The 24,455-nt window shown below is 29.8% G+C and overlaps 1 protein-coding gene across 4 annotated transcripts in view; it reads right to left on the bottom strand.

Moving 5' to 3' along the window:
* LOC119616357 (lysine-specific demethylase 6A) overlaps positions 1-24,455 on the bottom strand; it is a 371,577-nt gene that overhangs the window by 192,574 nt on the left and 154,548 nt on the right. For all 4 annotated transcript variants that reach the window (XM_037972717.1, XM_037972719.1, XM_037972718.1 and 1 more), the window contains one exon: positions 10,931-11,200. In XM_037972717.1, coding sequence (XP_037828645.1) covers positions 10,931-11,200 — 270 coding nt within the window. The remainder of the gene's footprint in view (positions 1-10,930; positions 11,201-24,455) is intronic.

Here is a 24,455-nt window from a genome sequence, read left to right on the forward strand (position 1 = left end):
TGGTTTCTGGATAACGGTGTGAACGTAATGTAATGGCCAGCACAATCCCCGGACTTAAATCTAATTAAAAATTTATGGAAAATTGTAAAAATTTGACCACTAAAATAAAAAAATATGGAGGAGTTGTGGGAGAAAATTAGAGACGCTTGGTATTCTATTCCAAATAAGACGTGTCAAGATTTGGTGGAATCAATGCCAAAAAGGTACAAAGCTGTACTTGGAAATAATGGTACAAAACAAAATATTAGCTTTAGAACCAAGATTTTAAATCTAGTTTAAGTTTTTTTTAATCGTTTTTGTTAATGACCATATATATTTTTTGTCCACTAAAAATCAATGAAATTTACGAAATTAATTTTTTTTCATAAGTGAATTATTTTGAGTTTTTAATAGAAATAATAAAGACATATAAATATAGCAATAATATGAAATAAATAAACACAGATTTACATTTTAATTTTTGTTTGATTCCGCTTTATTCTTAATAATTTTGAGTGACCCTATTTATTCGTCCATAACTGTACATACATACATACATACATACATACATACATACATACATACATACATACATACATACATACATACATACATACATACATACATACATACATACATACATACATACATACATACATACATACATACATACATACATACATACATACATACATACATACATACATACATAAAAAAAACTAATCGTTAATCCCGGGAATGTTTTGTCGGGAAATTTCGAGAATTCCATTTGAAGATTTCTTCATACTGGTGATAGTAGAAAGTGGTATTTAAAAATTATGATTGAATCAGTTAAATAAATTAAATTTATATAACAAACTTTAAATATAACAGACGAAAGACTGAATAAGTCTCATCCGTAATAATTATGAATTGAGAAATAAGCCATAAAACTATTATGCCTATGAAAATAATCAAAATTAATTAAATTATTAATTTAATTGTTCTCAAGGATTAATTTTCATTATTTTTAATTAACATCAATATACAGTTGTGGATAAAGAAATAGATGTTCTATCACTTTTGACCTCTCTTTTGGAAAAAATCAATACTGATAAAATTATTAACAAAATTAACTTATATTTATTTACAATGTAGTCCATTTAAGTCATTTTGAGAAAATTTTTAAAAATGATGATTAAAAATTAAATATTTTTAATAATTTTATCCTTTAGTACTAAGTATGATATCTATCGTAATAATTTTTTTCGGGAAAAGCCGACCACTGGCCCGAAATAATACCAGATTACCATTTTCAGAAAATATATTTCAAATAATTTTTATTTGAAATTTTTTGCAATGTAATTGACTTTTCATAATTTTCCTAAATTATCCCAGCAAAAACTCGGTAATGGGTTGTACTTCTATAACTACTTACTTTTCAATAACCACTACTTATCGTCTTCGCGAAGGATAGTCATCATGACGCGATGCGAAGGCTTAAGTGTGTTGACCCATGCAGGCCGTACTGGATAGGGACACCCATACCAGAGGGGCTCATGGCGAGCACTTACTAAGAACTAAAAAAAATTGAAGCAGCATAGGTCGTTTGATAGGTCCTTCAGTGAGGTTGCCAAGGGTCACCTCGTTAGAGCTATCATCGACCATGCAGATTCGGATTGCTCTACATCCCACTCAAACTGGGATATTGTGCGTAGAAAGCTGATGGGAGTGTTCTGGCGAGTTCTTAAGGAGAACCCAGGTCCCCCCCTCAGTGTGATGATGCTGGCTGGTACCGAGGTCGGGTAAAGCTAATGGCCTGCTCAAATGAGCTACTTAAGCTGGCGATAGCTTTTTTGGATGGCCTGTGGGATGGAGCGAAGCTGAATGTGGCCTCTGTTGACGAGATACCACGCCGGACTAGGTCCACTGCCCTGGTTCCCGACGAGCCAGCGAAACCAGAGGAGATATTGGAGTTACTGAAGATCGGAAACCCTGAAATCCCCACTCATGACTGGAAGGTAGTCAGGTATCCGAATCTGAAGGACACTCCAGAAGGATCACCGTCGTTATGAACAAGGAGTCCTTGGCGCCGCTTCGGGAGAGCCGAGGAAAGGTCTACTACGGCTTTGAGTCGATCTTTCTCCGTGTCTACCGAGGTGACGACAAGGACAAAACTGTTCACAATGACGAGGATCCGGCTCCGGAAGAGATGTCGTGCGACGAGGCTGCCAGTTCAATCGCCGAGGAGGACTCCACAACCAATTCACAACTGGTTGGTGAGTTCTTCGAGAGGGTTGAAGAGACAGTCGACGGCGGCGAAAAGGTTGACGAGGACGACCTCCTGAAATCCGATCAAGAGGACGCCAACATCACCGTTATACTGTCAAAGTGAGGACGAAGAGGAAACTGTAGAACACTTTCTCTGCCTCTGCCCTAGCAAACATCAGGACTGAGTTTCTAGGCAGTCTAATATTGCATGAACTTGCGGCTCTATCTAATATAGACATATATATGATAGAATCGTTCATTCGTGCCTCTGGTTGGTTTGACACCATGTTAATCACGGACAGGTAATGTCCCATAGGTTGGTTTTTCTTTGCAGGATCCGCTATAGGGTATCACAACGGGACCATTAGGACCCAAGTGAGTCGGTCAAATGGCCGACTGCCTCTATAACCTAACCTAACCTACTTATAGTCTACATTACTTAGAAGTTCTCTGGTAATGACTTTCTTATAATCTGATATAATAGTACTTTATTTTCGGCTTTGTCACTTTGCTTGCAAATTTTATTTGATTGCGACTTAAGAATTGTGTTTTACAAAAAGAAAACAAAATTAAATTTATATGTGAAAACCATTATTTGACTCGCAATAAAAAAGGTAAGCAGTGTTGCAGTGAGTAGAACATTTGACTAACAAACCGAAGTCCCTGGTTCGTATTCTAGCTGGCTCTTTTTATTATTAAAAAATAACTTATTACACAACTTCTTTGTAAGAGAAATTGCAAGTACTTCTTTAACTCCCTATTTGTAAGCGAGCGAAAGTACTTGCCTCCAATGACATCACTGTGTTAAAATAATGACTTAAAATGCTAATGAAGAAGTAGTGAAAACAGGTTTTATTAGCTTTTTAACTCATTACATTTCAATGTAAGTTTTTCCTGGATTTCTATTAATATTCAATAGAGATCTCGGCTGAATCCCTCTCTATCCCATATTTTTTTCTTTCTCAGGCTCGACTGACGATAATCATTTCCTATATTTTGTTGTTTAGGCGATAAAATATTCGGACTGAAGGGAATTTGTAAGTCTTTGTTGATAAGGATAATTGTTCTGGCTGTCCTTATCATTATTACTTACAAATGTTATATTGATATTTATTACGACATTCATCATGGACGTAGTAAAAATAACAAAATAACCCCAACCATATGCTTCAATTATTTCGCAATATTTTACCTTAAAATTAATTTTCACCCAAAACATAGGATGTTTTTTTTTGGAAAAGAAACCTTATAATAGTATGGGTGTTTAATATTATCTGTGGTGGATCGGGCAGTAAATGTAGGTATCTAAATGACTAGCAAAAAGTATAAGGACATCTATGAGAAATGTCCTGCTCCAAAATATATCGAATGGTCAATTGGAGAAAAATAAAACAATAAGGTAAATTTATCAAAAAAAAAAAAATAACTAAAAATCGGATCAAAAAGAAAGAAATCTGGTAAAAAGTGGATTAATGAAGACCTAAATTTTCTATTTTTTTTCTTAGTTGATTGTTAGGTTTCCAAAACAGGTGCAAGCACCCAAAAATCAATTCTCTTTTTCAAATATTTTCCAGCACTACTTAAGGATAAGGATATAGGAAAAAAATTTAAATTAATTAACCAAAAATATATGTTTCATTCCATGAGCAAAAAAATAATATTAATTTGTAAACTTGTGTAATTAATTCAAGAAATTGAAAATAATCGTTATTAAACCATTAATTTTATCTTTTTAATAATGACTACGATTATTAATCAATATTTTACAGCTATGCTTTATAATTCAAAAAGGACTGTCACATATTCCGATCGAAACTGTTTCTAGTCTGTAGTTATTTCCGATAGTTTTTCTTTTACTTTCATGAAATTCCGGTAAAATAATTTTTTATTTTTAATTTTTTTATTTAAAATTTGTAGTGAAGGATTTGATTAAAACGTAAAAAACAATAATTACAGTTACAATTAATTTTTTTAGAATATAAAGTTGCATTATTACGAAAGAAGAACGCTTTTGATCGACAATTCCATTTAAAAATAAGAAAACATTCAAAAAATGTATAAAAAAATTAAATTTTCTTCCATAAAAATTAAATCTAATTTTTACCACGTTATAATGATACCGAAATGACCTAAACTTAAAAAAATACAATGTGCCATTAAAAAGTTGCAGTTTATCATATATCGAAAAATTTTATAAATTTTCGGGAATGAAAATTTTTAGATGTCAATTCTCGGGATTTGAAAAATTCCGGGAAATTAGAAAATTTACTACACAGGCCAACGAAATGAAGGTTTATGAAAACTTTTGAAACCAATTCGACTGATTTTAATGTACTATTAGCTGCTGAAACCGAATCTGATATCTTTATTATGATAGGTCGAAAATATGCTTTTCTCGCGGAACAACTTCTACGTGTGAAAACATGTTGTATTTTAACGTCAAGTGGAAGACTGTAAAATATTCTTCAATTATTTTGAAGACAAGAGCCCGCGCATCGCCGCCGACAAAGTTTGAAAATGCGTATATATCGAAAAAAATTCACTTCTTCGATTTTTTTTCAAAATATGAGGTATTAAGAATATTAAAATCTAAAAATTGGTTATAAAATATTTGAGTTATTAAAATTTTCTCCGAGAATTTTGTGATTCTGACGACACATAAAAGTAAATATAAGAGAATTTTTTTTTTGTTTAGAAAAATTTTATAAAAATATATAATGAGATCTATAAATATGCTAATACTAATTATTGTTCAAATTGGATAACGCTTACTTGATTTAGTCTGTGATCAAAAAAGGGCCATTATTTCAACAGCATTTCAAAAACTCCATTTTCAAACATTAAACAATTTTGTTAAATGAATTTAAGAAAATGAGAATTGTCTATACGGGATTTTATAAGGGATATATATAAAAACTGATCAGAAAAAGAATGAGCATAAGGAATTATGTATTGCTAAGAATTTTTCTGAAATCGAGGATAATTAACCCTTTTAAACCCGGGGTCAAAGTCAAGTTTTTGTATATATGATATTCTTCATTAAATATAGCAAAATATTGTGTGTTTTATAATGAATATACATATTTCGACAAAGTACACGAAAATATATCCACAAATCTAGAATCTATCTTCTTTAAAAATTAACCCTTTGGCGTACTTGGGGGCAATTTAAGGGCGTCTTGAAATAAGTCCCCACGAAATAACTCCCCAAAACAAAAATAAAATAATTTCCTAAAAATTTGTTCAGAATGCAAAAACAACGAAATTTGGGGATTTAATTCGCTTTTTGGGACATTGTTTCACATTTAAAATGGGGAGTTATTTCATTATATTACTTTTATCACACGAAATAAAACAAGTAAGAGTGCTATATTCGGCTGTGTTGAATCTTATATACCCTTCACCACAGTGTAGTTAAAATATATTAATTTTATAAAATGTACATATATTTATTTTATTTTTCCGACTATATCATTATTATATCAATACTAAAACAAAAGAAACAACAATGCTAAACGAAATAAAACACAAAAAAAAAACGAAATACAAAAGGCAATGAAACCAACACACATCCAAACATACAAAACGAAATACACAAAAAACAAAATACACAACGCAATGAAACCAACAGACATCCAAACATACGAAACGAATCCACTAGAAAGAAACAAACAAAATACACAGCGCAATGAAACCAAATACAATCACACATACATCTTTTTCCAATACACAGTGTTGTTGTTGCTTATTATGCATATGTTTTTTCTCAGTTTTTTGTTGTTGTTGTTTTTCTTGAATTTTTATGACATTTTCAGAGGTTGTCTCAGATTTTTGCTCATACATATCTCCGTTGTTTATGGACCGATTTTGCTGATTTTCAATAGGAAACTTCTCGATAGTATGTCCAACAGAATTATTGAAGATTTGGATCACAAAGATATCTGCGGTCTTCAGAAAATTGATTTCAACAAACATACAGACAGACGGGCATAGCTTAATCGACTCCGCTATCTATAAGTACTCGGAATATATATACTTTATAGGTTCGGAAAATTATATTATAGAAATTACAAAAGGAATGACAAACTTATATATACCCTTCTCACTAAGGTGAAGGGTATACAAATATATGTTTGATAGCAGGCCTTTGGCCGGGCTCAAGGGTTTTATGCTCTGGGGTATATTGGACACCGGCTTCGCTAAAAATACAATCTCCCTGTATCAAGAGCGTTCGGCCTTAAGCCGTCTATTTATGAAATCTTTACTAAGCGAAGCCGGTATTGGACATATTATAGAGTGGTAAATTGTTGCGCCCGGCCGTAGGCCGGCTATTTAGGAAATATTTATTAAGCAAAGCCGTTGTTGGAGGCGTCATGAAATAACTCCCCAAAACAAAAATTAAATAACTCCCCAAAACAAAAATTAAATAACTCCCTAAAAATTTGTTCAGAAAGCAAAAACAACGAAATTTGGGGATTTAATTCGTTTTTTGGGACATTGTTTCACATTTAAAATGGGGAATTATTTCATTATGAAATGAAATATGAAAAATGAAATAAATCCCTAAAAATATTTTTATGGAGTTACTTTAGTATATGGGAGAACCATATCAAAACGGACAGAAAACAGTAATTTTCGGATTTACTATCTCCGATTTTAATGAAATTTCCCACACATATTATGGTTTGAAAGTATACCTCAAATCATTGACTTTTTGATCAGAATCTCGTTCCAGACAAAAAATATCGCGCTTTGAAAATCTTAAAATATGTTAAAATTGTCTAAATACAGACCCGTATTTAAAATTCTTCTTCTTCAGGAGTTATTAACCAACACGTAATTTAAAGCAAGTTTTTTATACAAAATCGTATGAAAAATGAAACAAACAGAAAAAAATACAAAGTGGAATCAATTTCAATTTATATGAAAAATGCTATGTATCTCTTAAACTGCAGGACCAATTTAAATAAAATGTACAAGAAAATTATTAAGAACGATTACTTTGTTACCGCCCTGCTAAAATACAAGGTGAGGTATGTGGTGTTAAATTAGAGTACTTCAATTATAAAAAAATGATAAAGCTTCACAAATCTGCAAATAAGAACCGATTTGGCTGAAGTTGAATTTTTCTTATAGTAGACATTACGGGTATTATAAAACTTATTGGTAGTACTAATTTAAAAATAAAATTAAAAAAAAAAAAAAAAATATTTTAGTTTAATTGTTTACCTTTTGTGCACTACTTTATTTAAATAATATCTCTTAAATCTTTAAATTTAATTAGTATTGTAATATGGATCTAGCTTTACTGTATTGTATAGATTACGAAAAGTTTATGATCAGTTAAATTTGATCTCATTTACAGATGATAGAAGCTTAAAAATAATTTTTGAAGTCGAAGAGTTAACTTCTTACACGCTGTTTTCCACCGTTTATTTTAATATTGTGATGACAAAGGATACCTTCAGTAAGGCCTTATCGTCCTCCATACTTTTCTTGTACATTTAATTTAAATCGGACCAGTGTTTTATGAGATACAATGTAATTTACTGTATAAATTGAAATTGATTCTAATGTGAATTTTTTCTGTTTGTTTAATTTTTCATACGATTTTATATAAAAAGCTGGTTTCAAATTACGTCTTGTTTAATAACTCCTGAACTACACGAGTCTCCATCGAAAAGTTTTAACTAGAATATAAAAGAGAGTTTAGGTATCCTCATACCATGTATTTCTATAAATTTTAACACTATGAAAATTGACCTTTAACCTTTTGGAAGTAAAATACTCTGTTTACACCATTTTAAATATAATATCTTTGGCTTTAATATGAAATCAAAAATTATGTTGGACTTTGAGTAGTTTCAGAGTTATGGGCAATTATGTGTATATGTACTTTTAGGAAATTTTAACATATTTTTCAATTTTTAAACATTGGAATGAGATTCCATTCAAAAAGTCAATAATATGTGGAATATGTGTGGTAAGTTTCATTAAAATCGGAAATGGTAAATCCGACTGCTTTCTGCTTTCACATGGATTCTCCTATATTACTTTTATCACACGAAATAAAAAATATATGTTTGATAGCCAGCCTTCGCACAGTGGAAAATTTTATTGATTTCCGTATCGAAAATGGTTTTTGTAAACTTTAGATTTTTGATAAAAAATTTATATTTCCGTAAAGCTGGATAACGTACTACACTAACAAACAAAGTTTTTTTACGCATTGGTTATAAGTACAAAAAAATAAAGTTTGAAATTAGGCATTTTTACATTAGATATTGAAAAGTATTTTGAAGCTCAAAGTTGAATGCAATTTTTTATACTTTCAATTAATGTCCAAGTATCTGTTATACATTTTTCAAAAGGGAATATATGCCAAATTAATTGACATTTTCTAAATTTTGATTATATCTTATCCGTTGCATATTTTAAGCTTATGGCATTACTTGTACCCAAGCAGCATGTACGCTGAACTCTCTGTTGTAGTTTGATATTACACTTTTTGTCCAAAGTCAACCAGATTATTGTTGAAGCATAAGCTAGAATTAGTTTAATTACACTTTTATAAAACCAATGTTTCATAGTAGGACTAAGATCCCATTTCATGCCTATAGTTCTCCTACATATCGCCCAGCACCGATATGCCTTTTTGACCTTATCCTCTATGTGGTGTCTCCATTTTAATTTTCTGCCTATCACCGTTTTTTCCCAGGAAACAGGGTTCAGTATACTTAGAAATTGTTGTTTTGTGAAAAGACAGATACTTAAATAACCAAATTAATTAATGTTTATCTGTTTCACTTATTGCAAACATATAATAAACTTTTAAAACTAGAACCAAAAATTTTTATAAACTGTAAAAATTAGTAACGGTTTTGTTTCAATAATAACATATCTTTATATTTAGATTTGTTTTACAAAATATTAATAAAATTTCAATGCTATGTATAACAAAATATTCGTAATAAGAAACATTCAGATATTATTCGAATATTCGATTAATCGACAAAAATTATTCGAATTATTCTTTATTCTAGATTGGAAATTTTTTATTCGTTCGAAGAAAAACAAAATTTTTTCCTCGATTAATCGAATAATTTTTATTCGAATGACAATCCTAGTATATATCGAGTATTGGCATAAAGCATGATTTATATAAGGACAATTTCGTGTCGAGTTATCAAACTTTCAGTAGTTCTTTTTTAGTTGGGCTCACTACGAAATTGCAACTTAAAAAAAAGTACCAAAAGGGGTTAAAAACGGGAAATTTGCTTTTATTCAAACTCATTGAACCAATTTTGATAAAATTTAGTAACATTAAATATGCTAATGGATGTAACTAGGAACTCAGGTATTAAGAACTATTTTTTGATACTTTTTCGGTTTTTGGCTTTTACTTTTTGAAACATAAAATTAGACATGCAGAGTCTTGAGCGAATAAGAATAAATAAATCTGTAATAACTTTTGAAGTATTGTAAAATAATTAAATAAACGGGTTAATGAGAATCCAGAATAGGGGCTATGTGGCATTCTTGTATAAAATTGGACCGCCCTAGAAATTCAAATTAATGTTTGCAATATTGAACTTTGTAAAAATTGGTATATGTTACTAACCATAAGTGCGATTGGCGCGAAATAAGTGTAAATTTTAGCAAATTTTGTGGACGTGAAAACACGTAAAAATTTTAATTACGAAAGTTTTATATTTGCAAATTCCACATTAAAACCCTAAATTTAACGCTAATGAAGTAGCGGTCAGCAAGCTAGTTCATTCATAAAATTACATATTTTCTGTATAAAGGTTAAACCATATCTACAAAACTAATTGACCAATTAATTTTATTCCTATAAATATATTTTTGAAATTTTATTTAGTTTTTTTGGGAAATGGCTTTATAGCTCTTCTAAAGATGACACCTATTAACCAATATTTTTCTATTGGTCGTGATTATTATGAATTTAAGTCGAAGTTTTTGTTAATTTCAATTCATTTTAAGGAAAATTTAATTGTGTCTTTTGCATAGTGACAATTGTTTTTAAATTTAAAAGATTTTTCCATAGTCACCGATTATGAGAAATTAAATGTTATTATTTAGAATACTTTTTAATTTTCAACGAAATTTATAAAAATTAAAATTTCATTTATCGACATTTTGATAAATTTGCATTGATATTTTAGCATATCACGGAAACTAGAAAACCACCACAAAATATAATAAATTGAAGATAGATTTTTTCTTTATATGATTCCGAATATTGTTAAAAAAAATTATATACAATTTTTTAAATTTCACCAAATAGTTGTTTTGAAGAATCTTGTACAAAAATAAAATTTTAGTGATTTTTTTTTACAAAATTTTTAAGCACTTTTAAAATTATAAGTTATTCAAAATTTCCTTTACGTGTTTATAAAATTTTGTCCAAATCGGTGACTACGGGAAAAACCTTTAAAATTTAAAATGGAATTCCTCACATAAAAATACAATATAATAAATATAGTTTATAATATAATAAAGTATATATATATATATATATATATATATATATATATATATATATATATATATATATATATATATATATATATATATATATATATATATATATATATATATATATTTTATTTAGAATTTACTTTCTAAATAAAATATTTAAAATTAAAATACTATAGAGTTAAAAGATTAGTGTACTTACCGAAATTTTTCCTATGTGTCTTTTAGAAGAATTAGAAGACTGTTGATGATGCTGTTGCTGTTGTTGGCGCGAACTCATTTCTAATGAGATAGGCAAATTCCAAGCTTCTTCAATTGAACAGAGTTGTCTTCTCTTTGAAGTAATACTTGGCATAGGTGCCTGGACTAATTGTGACTCCAAAAATTTTATACGTTGTTCCAAGCCTTTATTAATACATTGTTGGTCTAAGGAATTATAGCTTTCACAAACATAGAGTGTATTTTCTAAATCCTACATAAAACAAAAGAATATTTATATAAATTTTTATTGTACAAACGTAAAGGTTGAACCCACCAAAATCGATCAAAAATCTTTGATATCTTCAAAACTAATTGTCCAATCAAAAAAATGTCCAATCAAAAAAAGTAGCCTACAGTCTCCTAATTTAATTCCAATAAATAGATTTTTAATTGTTAAATTAATTTTGAAAAAATGGCTTCAAAGCGCATTTGGAGAAAACTTATTTTGCTTATTATTCCAAAACGTTAAATTACACAGGCCAACGATGAAAAAACATTTTATATAACTTTACCTAATTCCAGTGTTATTTGTTGTGCTTAGGGTAGAAGGGGGATCATTCGCTATAGGGGCACATCTGCCAAAGCGAATAACTTGAAAACCGAGTAATCGATTTTATCGCATTATCAAATTTTGTTTTCGTTTATCGATTATCTATCATCCCTGAAAGTTTGAAAGATTAACTTTACATATGATGGGAGGCAGACGAGTTAATTATTTTTCAAAGGGCTGTGAAAATATTTCACTGTGTGAATTTTTTGAGCTAACTTTTTTAGTTTTTGTGATAGAAAAAATATATTGGTCAGTGATAGAACGTCAATAATAGTGAATAATAAGACATAATAATATTTTCGATAATATAATTTGAAGCCCGAAAAAATTGAAACTAAACCCCAGAACTGCCCGTGGGGCACTGTGATGTAGAACAAAATTTGGTTAAAATATAGAAAAAAAATCAGTAATAATTTGTTTAATTTTTTTGTTAAGTTATGTGAAATAAACAATAAATATCTAGTTTATTATACTTTGTTTAGTGAATTAAAATATGAAACAGCAAAATAAGTTTTTATTTTTTAATTTTTTTGGCTTATTTTACTAATGACAAATCTGCTCCATCCCTTGGCGTATTTATCCCATGGATGGAGCGGTATCGCCGTTTTTGGTCAGTGCGGAAAAGTTAAAAAAATATGTGCATGAGGATGACTTAGGAAAGATTGAAAGGGATAAAACTAAAGCCAACATATCTAAGTATTTGAACCAAGACAAAAATTAAGAATATGTATTGTGGTTTTAATTTGAGGTCGCCTCAAAAAAAAAGTGGCGTATGGTCCCCCTTCTACCCTATTCCGAATATGGAAATACAATAATCGTATCACCCACAGATTTTCCACATTTTCATCTTTTATTCCTTGTGACTCTATACTATACAAATATACAATTTTGTAATTTTACAAAAGTTCCGAATAGTGGCCGTCTCTGCCTCTATTATACTTATATACATATACCTCTATTATACTTATATATACATACTTTAAGTTATAGAAATGGATTCTGGAAAAATTTAGCGCGATAGGACCACGTTATCTGGTGGCACTACGGCTCTGAAGGGGAAAACTATTTTTAAAAAATTTTGACACTAAATTTGTCTTTTTGGATTTTAACAGCAAATAAATAATAAGATATAAAACACACACATCGGTCAAAAATTGTAAAACTTATTACAAATTCCTCCGATCATGTAGTGTCTGAGATATATTTAAAAAAATACAAATTTTGAAAAATATTCTTATAAAACCATGTCGTTACATTAAATATATTCGTTTTAACTTAAATGTGAGTTTTTATCCTCATTAGATAGTGTAAACCGTATTTGGGGTAGTGTCATAAATGGAAAACCCTTCAGACAGCAGTTTCAAAACACTAGTTTCAAACTTTTACTAATTTTGTTTTAAAAATTTTGGGAAATCTCCATGTGACTTATGGGCAATAAAGAAGGGAATAAAATAGTAAAGAAATTGATATCTGTCACATATTAGCGGTACCGGCATTTTAAACTCTGAGGACTTTGGAGAAAACAATTTTTTGTTAAAAATTTCGAAAAACGGGTTTTATTCTTTACTGTTATGCATTTTATATAAAACTTTTTTAGATTATACAATTTAAGATAATATGAAACATATATCTGAAGTTTTAGTAACATCGAATAATGTTAACCCATAAACTATGAAAGTCAAACTCAAGATATGCAATATTGGGAAATTTTCTTAAAAACATAGTGAAATATTATTTTGTTTTCAACCGATTTAAATGAAACTTAGGAAAAATATATAATGAAGACCCGTATTAAAGATGACATCGAAAAAATCGAAATAAACCCTATAACATAAATCTATTTCTATTTTTATATAAAATGTCCGTAATATATGCCGAGAAAATACTGGGTGATAGAGAAAAACAAATATCAGATTCGGTTTCAGCTGCTAAAGTCGGTCGAATTGGTTTCAAAAGTTTTCACAAACCTTCAATTCTTTGGCCTGTGTTATCAAAGCCATGATAGGAAAAATTATTAAAAATATTAAGTAGCATTTGTCCACATTATTGTAAATTAAAAATAAAGTGCAAATTTCCAAAAAAAAAGTTCCTGGTTAAGGATCAACTGTTTTTCAAGTTTTAAAATAAATGGTAAAATGTATGGAGAAGAATGCTTTGAAAATTAACCATTACTACGTCCAATTGAAAAATATTGGTCCATTATGAGAGTATGTTTAAAGAAAATAAAAATGACAATATTGTTGTTGTAGCAGCGACACCAGAAATTACACGTATATATAGTTAAAAATTATTCCCAACTCTTCTTCTTCGCTCTGGTTAGCCAAATCTGTTAGATCTAAACCCACTAGACGAGCCGCATCTAACGGCTGAGTCCAAATGGATTCAGGTTCCAATTGAGTTGGATTTTCCCTGCAGTTAAAAGGGTGTTGAACATTGTGTGGTCCTGTGCCACACGCAGGACAGAGATCTTGAATGGTGTTTATTCTCGACCAGTATGAGTTTAAACGGGTACACCATTCCGATCTAAGTTGTGCCAATACCACTCTAGTACGACGTGGTAGGTTTCGCTCCTCATTTCCAACGGGTGGGGGACGACCTCCCAGTATTATATTATCGCGGTGGGAATTGATGGAGACTTCCACCGCCTCCTGGTGGATAGTATTCAAAGCTGTCCTGTATGAGCTTTCATCATCTATGTTATCCAGGTGTTCTTGGATGTCGCTCTCATATAGACGAAGATCTTTCTTGACATGCCACGGGGGGTTCCAACGTGGCATGTTCGCGTGGCACCTCCGATGATATCAGTTTAAAAAAAATAATAATCAACAACTATCAATACAATATCAAATTTAGAATATCTTATCTAAGCAACATTTGGCATCGGCGAAAATCTCCTGAATAACTGTGCAAATGATTTTTCTCCGACTAAGCTCTAATAAAAAATCTAGATATTGGAATTAAATTAGGAGATTATAGGCCAAATAGTTTTGAAGATAAAAACGAATGTTTTGAAAAATTTTATTTGAAGCTTATGTATAAGTTTTTAAGAAAGTTTTTGCATCATATTGGCATAGTTATTTGATAACATTCTAAGCCCAAATTGAAATGTGCATAGTCTATCTTAAGGTAATGGTAAGGTCTTTTGAAAATCCCATTTTATTTTTTATGTAAATAATAATCAAATAACTAATTCCAATCAGAATGTGAGATCAGTTTTGCTTTTTACATAAGCAAATTAAATTTGTCGAAACTTTATTGAGTTGTAGTACAGTATATAATTTTCTATTTGAATATTTTTTATTTTAAAAGAAACTTAACCCTTAAATGCATGAGGTCATGAGACCAAGCTACCCTTTTATAAATAAAAACTAGAATTCGACATTAGTTTTCCTGTAAAATGCACCATTTTCTCGAAAAATCGGAAAACTCCGATTTCTATGTGTACCAAGTGTACATTTCGAATAAAATATAATTTTGTAAAATTATTCACATTTTTGTTATATTTTAATAAAAGCTTTTTAAAATTAGATCGAAAAGTTAATTAAAGGTATGCTATTTATAAAATCCACGATAAAAAAATGCTGCGTGTATAGATTTTGAAATATTGGCTATTTCCGTCCATCTGACTATTGAAAGCTCGTAAATTGGAGAAGCTAGGGTGATATAATTTTTCAAATATTCCCTGTTAACTAGGCTTGTTTAGTATTAAAAATGAGCAATATCGGACCAACAGAAAAAATAAAGAAACAAAAGAACATTATGTCGTTCTACCGGACTTTAAAACTTATAACATATGTTATTAAAAACAGCTGAGAGCTAGGAATGAAATTTTCCACAAATATTCGTAACCGAAAAAAATTATGAGCAAAATGTCCGTCCCAATGTCATCCAAAATAATTTTAATGTTACATTCCTGAACGAAGAAGCGAAAAAACAAATCTGTACAGTGGGAAAAATAACATACATACACAGTGAACAATTTTTTTTTTTCATGAAAAGGAGCGCACAACAGGCCCGATAGTGGCCTAGGTGAATTTCTTCGGATTTGATGTACTATACATCCTCCTATCAACCAAACCTAACCTATCCTACAGTGTCGGCTAAAATATATTGAATAAAATAAATTATTTTCTATTTTCTATAAAGAAAAATTACATACCTATAAAGAAGTTAAACTCTAAATTTTATAAAAAAGTGTTTTTAACATATTTATAAATTTATAATTTTTTTAGAAAATAACACGGGAGTAAAAAAATACATGAGACAAAACATATTTTATTTAACGTAAATCCAACCACAAAATGTCATGAGGATGGGTATATATAAGTTTGTCATTCCGTTTGTAATATCTATAATATAATTTTCCGAGCCTATATAGCGGAGTGTGTCTGTTGAAATCAGTTTTCTGGAGACCTCAGATATCTTCGGGATCCAAATCTTCTATAATTCTGTCAGACATGCTTTCCAAAAGTTTCCTATTTAAAATCAGCAAGATCCGTCCATAAATAACGGAAATACATAATAGCAAAAATCCGAGACAACCTCTGAAAATCTCATCAAATAAGATAATATTTTACATGCAGAAGCAAGATAACAACAACGCAGAGATTGTGCGTGATTGTATGTGAGCACGTTGTTGTCGCTCGTTAACGATTGAAAACAAAAACAACGTTTAGCATGTTTTTGTTGTTTATCACAGTCAGTGGCGAGAACGAAATGATTTTTTTTTAAAGATTAAAAAAAATTTAAAAATTAAAAATCTACGGTGAAGGGTATATAAGATTCGGCACAGCCGAATATAGCATTCTTAATTGTTTTTACTTATTTTTGTTGCAATTTTTTAATAAATTTTTGCAAATACGAAAATGTTATTTTCAAAAACAAGTACGAGTGTTACATTCGGCTATGCCGAATCTTATATACCCACCATTAAATAATAACCTGTAAAATTAACATGAATTTCGGAAGGTGTCCCTATTTGCTATTTGCAGTAATGACTTTATTATCAGATGTTTATCTCGTCGATACTTTATAAAAATCATTGGAATTTTCGGAATAAAGTCTTTAATGAGGGCTTGGGTCAATTATGGACCGATCTCTTTCAATTTAAAAAATTTATTTAATTTCGGAAGGTGAATCTGTACTAAATGAATCGATTCTTTTCTTATTTGTAACCACAATTTTATTCTAAATTTTATTATCGTATATAAACATATTTTTGAATGAATTATTGGATATAAATTGATAATATCTAAAACGAGTTACATAGGAAATATGATCAATTGTAGGCGTTAAAGTACTTTTCAAAGGGGCCTTATATGGGGGAATGGTCAATTATAGACCGATCCTTATAAAATTTGATAAAGAGATTTAGGTTCCTATATAACATGTTAATGGGGGAACATAAAATTTTATAAAGAGATTTAGGTTTCTATAAAATATGTTTATGCCGAATTTTCTTTTAGCAAATTATGAGGTCTAGGCGAAATCGTGGATCGATAGACCATTTTCAATACCAAACAAACTGCATCAATTAAAAATTTATATACAAAATTTCAGCTCGATATCTACTTTCCTTCTGATTCTATCGTGTTTTCAACAGACAGTTGGACGGACATAGCTAGATCGTCTTAGAATCTAATAAGGATCCAGAATATATACCTTTATGGGTGTTTGATAAATATTTCGATGTGTTACAAACGGAATGACAAAAACAATATGCCCCTTTTTGATGGTGGGTATAAAAAAGACAAATGAATATACATACTTATATATGTTAAAAAATACACTTGTTGTGTAATGAGTGATGAAATTTATCTACTGGGAGACTTGTCACAATTTCCAGGTCAGTATTTTTATGCGGCTGGTGGGCAAGAAATTATTCAAGAATAATACCGGACAATAAACAAACAAAATTCCACAAGATGTTTCTTGTGTGGCAAGCCATTTACAGTTGTGGCAATAAAGACAATCATTTGTGACATCAGACTTAATAAACACAGAAATATATTTTGGGAAGAATAATGTAATTCAATATCATTAATTTACTCCTGCATTCATATATTGCTACTTGTAAATATTTGTATTTTGTATTCTGAGTAGTTTTTGTATTTTATACAATTTGGAAAATATTCTATGTAATTTTCAGTTAGTCTGTTCAATAAATTTATCACAATAGGTTATGGGCCTTACGTCACGTCTGAAAAAATATTTTAAAAATTGAAAAGAAAATTTGTTTTATCAATAAATTTTTTTCATATTGAATTAAAAAAAATATATAAACTTTTTCATATAAAAAATAAAATATTGTTGTGTGTTTGTGAAAAAGAAAATCAGCCTCAAGAAAAATGGCAAACCTCCCTGGATCATTTGCGCTCGAAAGATTGAGAGGTAGAGAGAATTTCGATATATGGAAAAGGCAAGCAAGATCTTGTTTAGTGATCAAGGGCTGCCGGAACGTTATTGAAAATGGTATAATCGGTGATGCTGATTCTGTGATCAATGAAAGAGCATTGGCAGAAATCACACTGATGGTTAATCCCAGCAATTATGGCCGCATTGCTACTGCTAAAACGGCAAAAGAAGCATGGGATTCATTGATGAATGCATACGAGGACTCCGGGATAACAAGGAAAGTCGAATTACTCAAACAATTGGTAAGCATTAAAATTGAGAATTACAATTCGGTTCAGGAATATGTCAACGAATTGATAATTATTGCCTTCAAAGTTAAAAATGATGGTTTGAATATAGATGACGAGTTGACTGCTTCCTTGATGTTAGCTGGTTTGCCGGATGACTATAAACCCTGTAGAGAATTAAAAGGAGAAATTAACAGTAGACATTGTCAAAAATTTGTTACTGTAAGACGCCAAGTTTGATGAAAATAGGATAAAGATGCTTTATTTTCAAAAGGAAATTACAAGAAACAAGTACAATGCTTTATTTGTAAGCAGTTTGGGCACATTTCAAAGAATTGTCAAACAAAAAATAAGAATAGAAATTTCAAAAATAGTAGCGATGATAAATTTAAAAAGAACAGCAAGCAATATTCCTCAACATGAATGGCTTTAATGAGTAAAGGTATAGAAATTAATAAACATATAAAAGACCAAAACTAATAACTCTGTTAATTGGATTGTGGACAGTGGAGCGAGTAATCATATGGTTAATAATTAACAATTCAACAATTCAAAATAAAAAAGTAATTACTGCTAACAATAGTGAATTACCAGTAAACTGTGTTGGTGATGTTAACATAAAAATATTTGGTCAAGATAAACAATTAATGATTATAGATGTTAAATTCGTTCCGAAGTTATGTGCAAATTTATTATCCGTTAAACAAATTACAAAAGGCGAAAAAAGATAATATTTGATGGCTGTAAAATTATTGATGAAAACGGATATTTAATTGAAAGAACAAAATTAATCAATGATCTATACCAAATTAAAAGCGAAATAAATGTAAAAAAGATAAGTCATTACTTGCTGCAAATAATTTTGAACTTTGGCATAGAAGAATGGGACATATTTGCAATAAAAATATAAAAGAAGTTAAGCAACCCAGCAAAAAATGTGTGGAACAACTGTAACCCGAATTACTTCAAATTCGGGTGAAAAACCTATGAATTTTACATTAGCGTGTCATTGGAGGGATGTTGTTAATTTTTGACAACTTTGAACTACATCTAATCTTATTAATATCTTTCAATGACACGATTATGTAAATTTCATTAGTCTTTCACCAAAATTTGATGTACTTCGAATATGTTATTTGTAGTGACTTTTCTACATCTCATTACTCACTTTTAAGTGGGTTTCATTTGTAATGAAATATTTGGTTTATAAAAGTGAAAAATATGTTATCGCATTTTTAGATGTGATTAAGATGTCGTTTGTAAAGTATGACATCAATTATTTTTTGCTGGGAAGCTAATGATGGTGTCGATTTTGAGAAATACGATAACGAGCCATGTGTTATATGTGTAAAAGGAAAACAAACTCGAATACCTAGTAGAGAAGAAGCTACAAGAGCAAAAGAGCTATTACAATTGGTACATTCCGATGTTATTGGACCCATGGATACAAACTCATTTTCTGGGTCGAGATATTTAGTAACGTTTGTTGATGACTTTTCAAGAACAATTTTTGCATATCCGTTGAAGAACAAGTCTGATGTTTTTGAAACTTTTGTTGAATTCAAAAATTTAGTTTAGAGTAATTAAAACTCTACGTACAGATAATGGAGGCGAATAAATAAATAAGAAATTTCAATTATTTTGTAAAAATGAAGGCATAGTTCATCAAAAGACATGTGCGTATACTCCTGAACAAAATGGTGTAGCAGAAAAAACAGGTAGGACAATAATAGAAAGAGTACGCTGTATGCTAATTGATAGTGGACTGGAGCAACGATTTTGGGCGGAAGCTGAAAATACAGCTTGTTTTTTTATAAATAGAATTCCCTCCCTGTCGTGGTGAAAGCCGTTGTCCTGAAGAATTATGGTCTGGTCGTCGTCCAAGTTTAAAATTTCTTCGAGTATTTGGTTGTGTTGATTTATGCATAAGCCAAAAAAAAGCATCGTAGATCCAAAGTCGACTGAAGCTATAATGGAGGGGGATATAGTTCCGAGAGCAAAACCTATAGACTATTCAATCCTAAAACTAATGAAATAATAATTAGTTGTAATGTAAAATTTTTGGAGCAACAGCAGTCAAAAATGCTTATTATCCTCATTTATTATATGATAAAAATGTCAATTCAGGGGAGAGTGCTAACCAGATTGAATTGACATCTGAAGTTCTTGTTGATGGTAGTATTCCAGAATCAGATGAAATTAATAATATTGATGATACTACAAATTCCGGATGTGAAAGTAACGTTTCACCAATAAATGAAAGTAATAATGAAGAATCTGATGATAGTGTATACGATGATTCAGTAGAATGGTCTTCGCCTATACATGTGCCAAACGAAATAGAGGATGAAGATTGGATACCAAACGCGATGGAGTACATTTCTAATGATCCGCTAAAAGTTAAAGATGCAATGTCATCCGAAAATGCTAATAATTGGAAACAAGCAATGCAGGAAGAAATTATGTCTTTAACCTTTAACTTATGACGTGAAATTGTTTAGCGTATATGAAGAGGTGGTGTAAATTATACCCCCGATTTATTTTATATATAATTTTTAATGTGTGTATAATATAATAATGTTATACTTATATTATTCGAATTAGATTGCTTCTAAATGAATTATTAACAAAAACAAGGATAAAATTTAAAATTTATTTAAAAAAATTGAACTTTTTTTCGCAAGCAAAAACAAAAAAATAAAAAAGAGAGTGTAAAAATTACTACCACGTCATAAGTTAAATGTTAAATAAAAATAATACGTGGGTACTAAATCTTCCCTCTGGCCAAAAGGCTGTTAAATCAAAGTGGGTTTTTAAAACAAAACGTGATGAAAATGGAAATCCTTTGCGTTGGAAAGCTAGGCTGGTTGCAAAAGGATTAACGCAACGTGAAGGTATCGATATCAACGAAACATTTTCTCCATTAGTCTATCTATACGATATTTGCTCGCATTAGCTGTAAAACACAACATGCATATATGTACATCAAATGAATTCGGTATGTGCATATTTAAATGGTTCACTAGAAGAGATAGTTTATATGCAACAGCCAGAAATGTTTGAACACGGTACGAATAAAGTTCAAAGAACTTCAAGGATCACTCTATGGGTTAAAACAATCTGGTAGGGTTTGTGAAACCCTTAATAAAAAATTAATAAAAATTGGACTATCTAGAAGTGAAGTTGATCAATGTATTTACTATAAAGTTACGGATAAGGAAATGCTATATGTCGCCATTTACGTAGATGATATTTTGATATTTTCAAATAATCTAAATTTGATTAAGTCAGTAAAGAATAAAATTAACAATAAATTTAAAATGAAAGATATGGGCAATATCTAATCAATTCTGGGTATAAAAATAACACGATCTAAAGATTCAATTAAAGTTGATCAATCGAAATACATTTCAGATGTTTTAGCCCGTTTTGGAATGAGTGATTGCAATCCAACATTAACCCCGATTGATTACAATCAAAAGTTAACAAAATGTATGTGTCCAACAGATGACGTAACTAAGGAACAAATGTCTAAGGTTCCATATATGCAAGCTATACACGTCCCGACATAGGATATGCTGTAAACGTGTTAAGTCGTTTTAGTCCAAATCCTGCAAAACCTCATTGGGAAGCTGTTAAAAAGATTAGATATTTGAAAGTTACAATTAATAAAGGTATCGTAAACAAGGACACTGATGATAACATGAAAGGATATTGTGGCTGGTAATATAGATGATCGCCAATCAACCACTGGGTACATTTTTATATATCAGTCTAGTGCTATATCATGGAATACTAAAAAACAGTGGCATTGTCGTCAACAGAAGCTAAATTTATGTCAGTCACAGCTGCTATACTAGAATCCGTATGTTTAAAACGTTTAGAAACAGAATTAAACCTTAGATGCAATGTTGAAATAATTCTGTTTTGTGATAACAAAGTTGCCATTCAAGAAGTTATATTGAAATATACATATGTATTTCTACAAATGAGATTGTAGAAGAGATTTTTCCGAAAGCTATTACTCCACAAAAATTTGAATACTTTCCAGATAAATTTGGTGTTGATTAATTTGTTTATTCAAATATTTCTATTCATGAAATGAATTGTAATATTTGTTTATATTATTCTGTAAAGAATGCATGAGAAAATCTAGATATTTCTTTAGTAAATTTACATTCAGGGAGAGTGTTGGGAAGAAGAATGTAATTCAATAATATCATTCATTTACTCCTGCATTCATATATTTCTACTTGTAAATATTTGTATTTAGTATTCTGAATAATTTTTGTATTTTATATAATTTGGAAAATATTCTATGTAATTTTCATTTATACCCTTATGCTATGTTTCCACTGAGGTGTTTTGAGCAAATCTAGTGGATTTGGAGAAAACTAGTTGAAATCATGTAGACTTGCCATACATTTTTGACAAATCCAAATCTACTTAATCTACTAGATTTGATTTAAAACATGTTGAAAATGTATTTTTTCGAAAAAGATTTGCTTATACAACACTGCATTGTGCCTAGGATAAGCAAATACAACTATAGGCTATTCATTCAAGTTGAATGTTTTCATCGAAAAAGTGACTTTTCATTTTGAAATAAAAACAGAACAAATTATAAATATAAATTTAGTGGCAATTAATAAACAAATTTATACTTTTACAACTGTAATTTTGTATTTTTAATGTTTAAATTAAAAGAAATTAACATTACTGCCATTATATTAAAATAAAATGTTCGAAAATTCGAATATCAAAAATATCAAGCTCAGTGGAAACACCTTGAAGAGGTTTACGCAAATCTAGTAGTTTTAAAGCCAGTGGAAACATATACCCTTATTCTATAACTTAAACGTTCGTTCTGTTACCGTTCTTAACATAAATTTGTATTCTATAAACATTTTGTGTAAATTGTTATGTTTTTTAACATAAAACTGCTCTGTTAGTAACGAAATGAAATGTTAATTTCAACAATAGGTTTTTTTGTAGTGATAGTCGTTTTTTTTTTTGTTTCTTTAAATTGCAGAAAAATAGATATTTATGGAAATTCAAATATTAGGGGGTAAAACAGGGAAAAAATAGGCGAAACATATAAATATAGAAATGAGCAGAATTTTGCGAGTGATTCCAACTAACCGTTAAATTCTCAAATTTGCGGTAAAATTTGCCGGAGCAATAAGGAGCATGATATTAGATAAATGCCTAAATTCGATTATTTGGGAAATTATTACCATGATAAAAATAAAGAAGGTAGTGCCAAAAATTTTTTTTAAAAAATAAGGGTTTTTGAAGTTTTCTTTTCTCTTAATTATTATATGTAGCGTTGCCACAATAATAAAAAAATATTTAGATTTTCATGAAATTATTTATGACAAATGTGTAATTTAAAATTTTACATAAACCAAGTGATTGAAACCAAGTAGTTTTTTTTTACAACTTTTTGATATTATGAGGTTGGTTTACAAACATAGAAAGTCAATTTTGCTAATGTAAGCTGTATACACTTATCGAATGACTATACTCCATATTTAATTGTTGTTCGATTTATGTATAAGTAAAGAATTACGTGGTCGCAATGTTTTGAAACCAAATTTATACAATTTTACAAAATTTGCAGTTTCTTGGATAGAATATTTGCGGCTCTTAAGTTATGCAAAATGTATAAATGAGAAAATGTAAATGTATATCTCCAAAATGTGCTCTAGAAGGTATCTCTGCGGGAGAAGCTTAAATATTAGAAAATCGAACGTGAAAGTTTCGAAAAAAGGGCTTTTTCGCGAAGCACACTAAGAGCGTAACTTCAATATACTCAAAATATCGCGTGATCGAAATACTTTTAAATTTTACATGTTGAAATCATAAAGCCGCGATAAAATATTACCATGCAAAGATGGTAATATTTTACAAAAACATAGCGAATTTTCCATTTTTTACTTTAGCGAATTTTCGCATTATAAACAAATTTTAAATTTTGAATTTTATCTGTAATCAATCTTTATATAGAAAGAATTGGTTTGCATCAAAAAAATTTAATCAGGCCTTTCGTGGACTGAACACGCGCGGTTTCTTTCACAACATAAATCGATGAAGCACCTAAGCCGCTAATTTAAATTGGGGACATTATACATCAACCGGTAGCTGACAATGATGCTTATACGAAAATCGATAAGCCGTTTGAAAAAAGTTCTTTTTTGCATTAAAAAAGTATAAAAAAGTTCATTCATGTAAATATATAATTTCTTTACAAAATAATTAACCGGACTGGTTTT

This window comes from Lucilia sericata, unplaced genomic scaffold (genome assembly GCF_015586225.1).
Source record: "Lucilia sericata isolate MDLA Ls3-8-SP2 unplaced genomic scaffold, ASM1558622v1 Contig000068F_arrow, whole genome shotgun sequence".
Lineage (NCBI taxonomy): Eukaryota > Metazoa > Arthropoda > Insecta > Diptera > Calliphoridae > Lucilia > Lucilia sericata.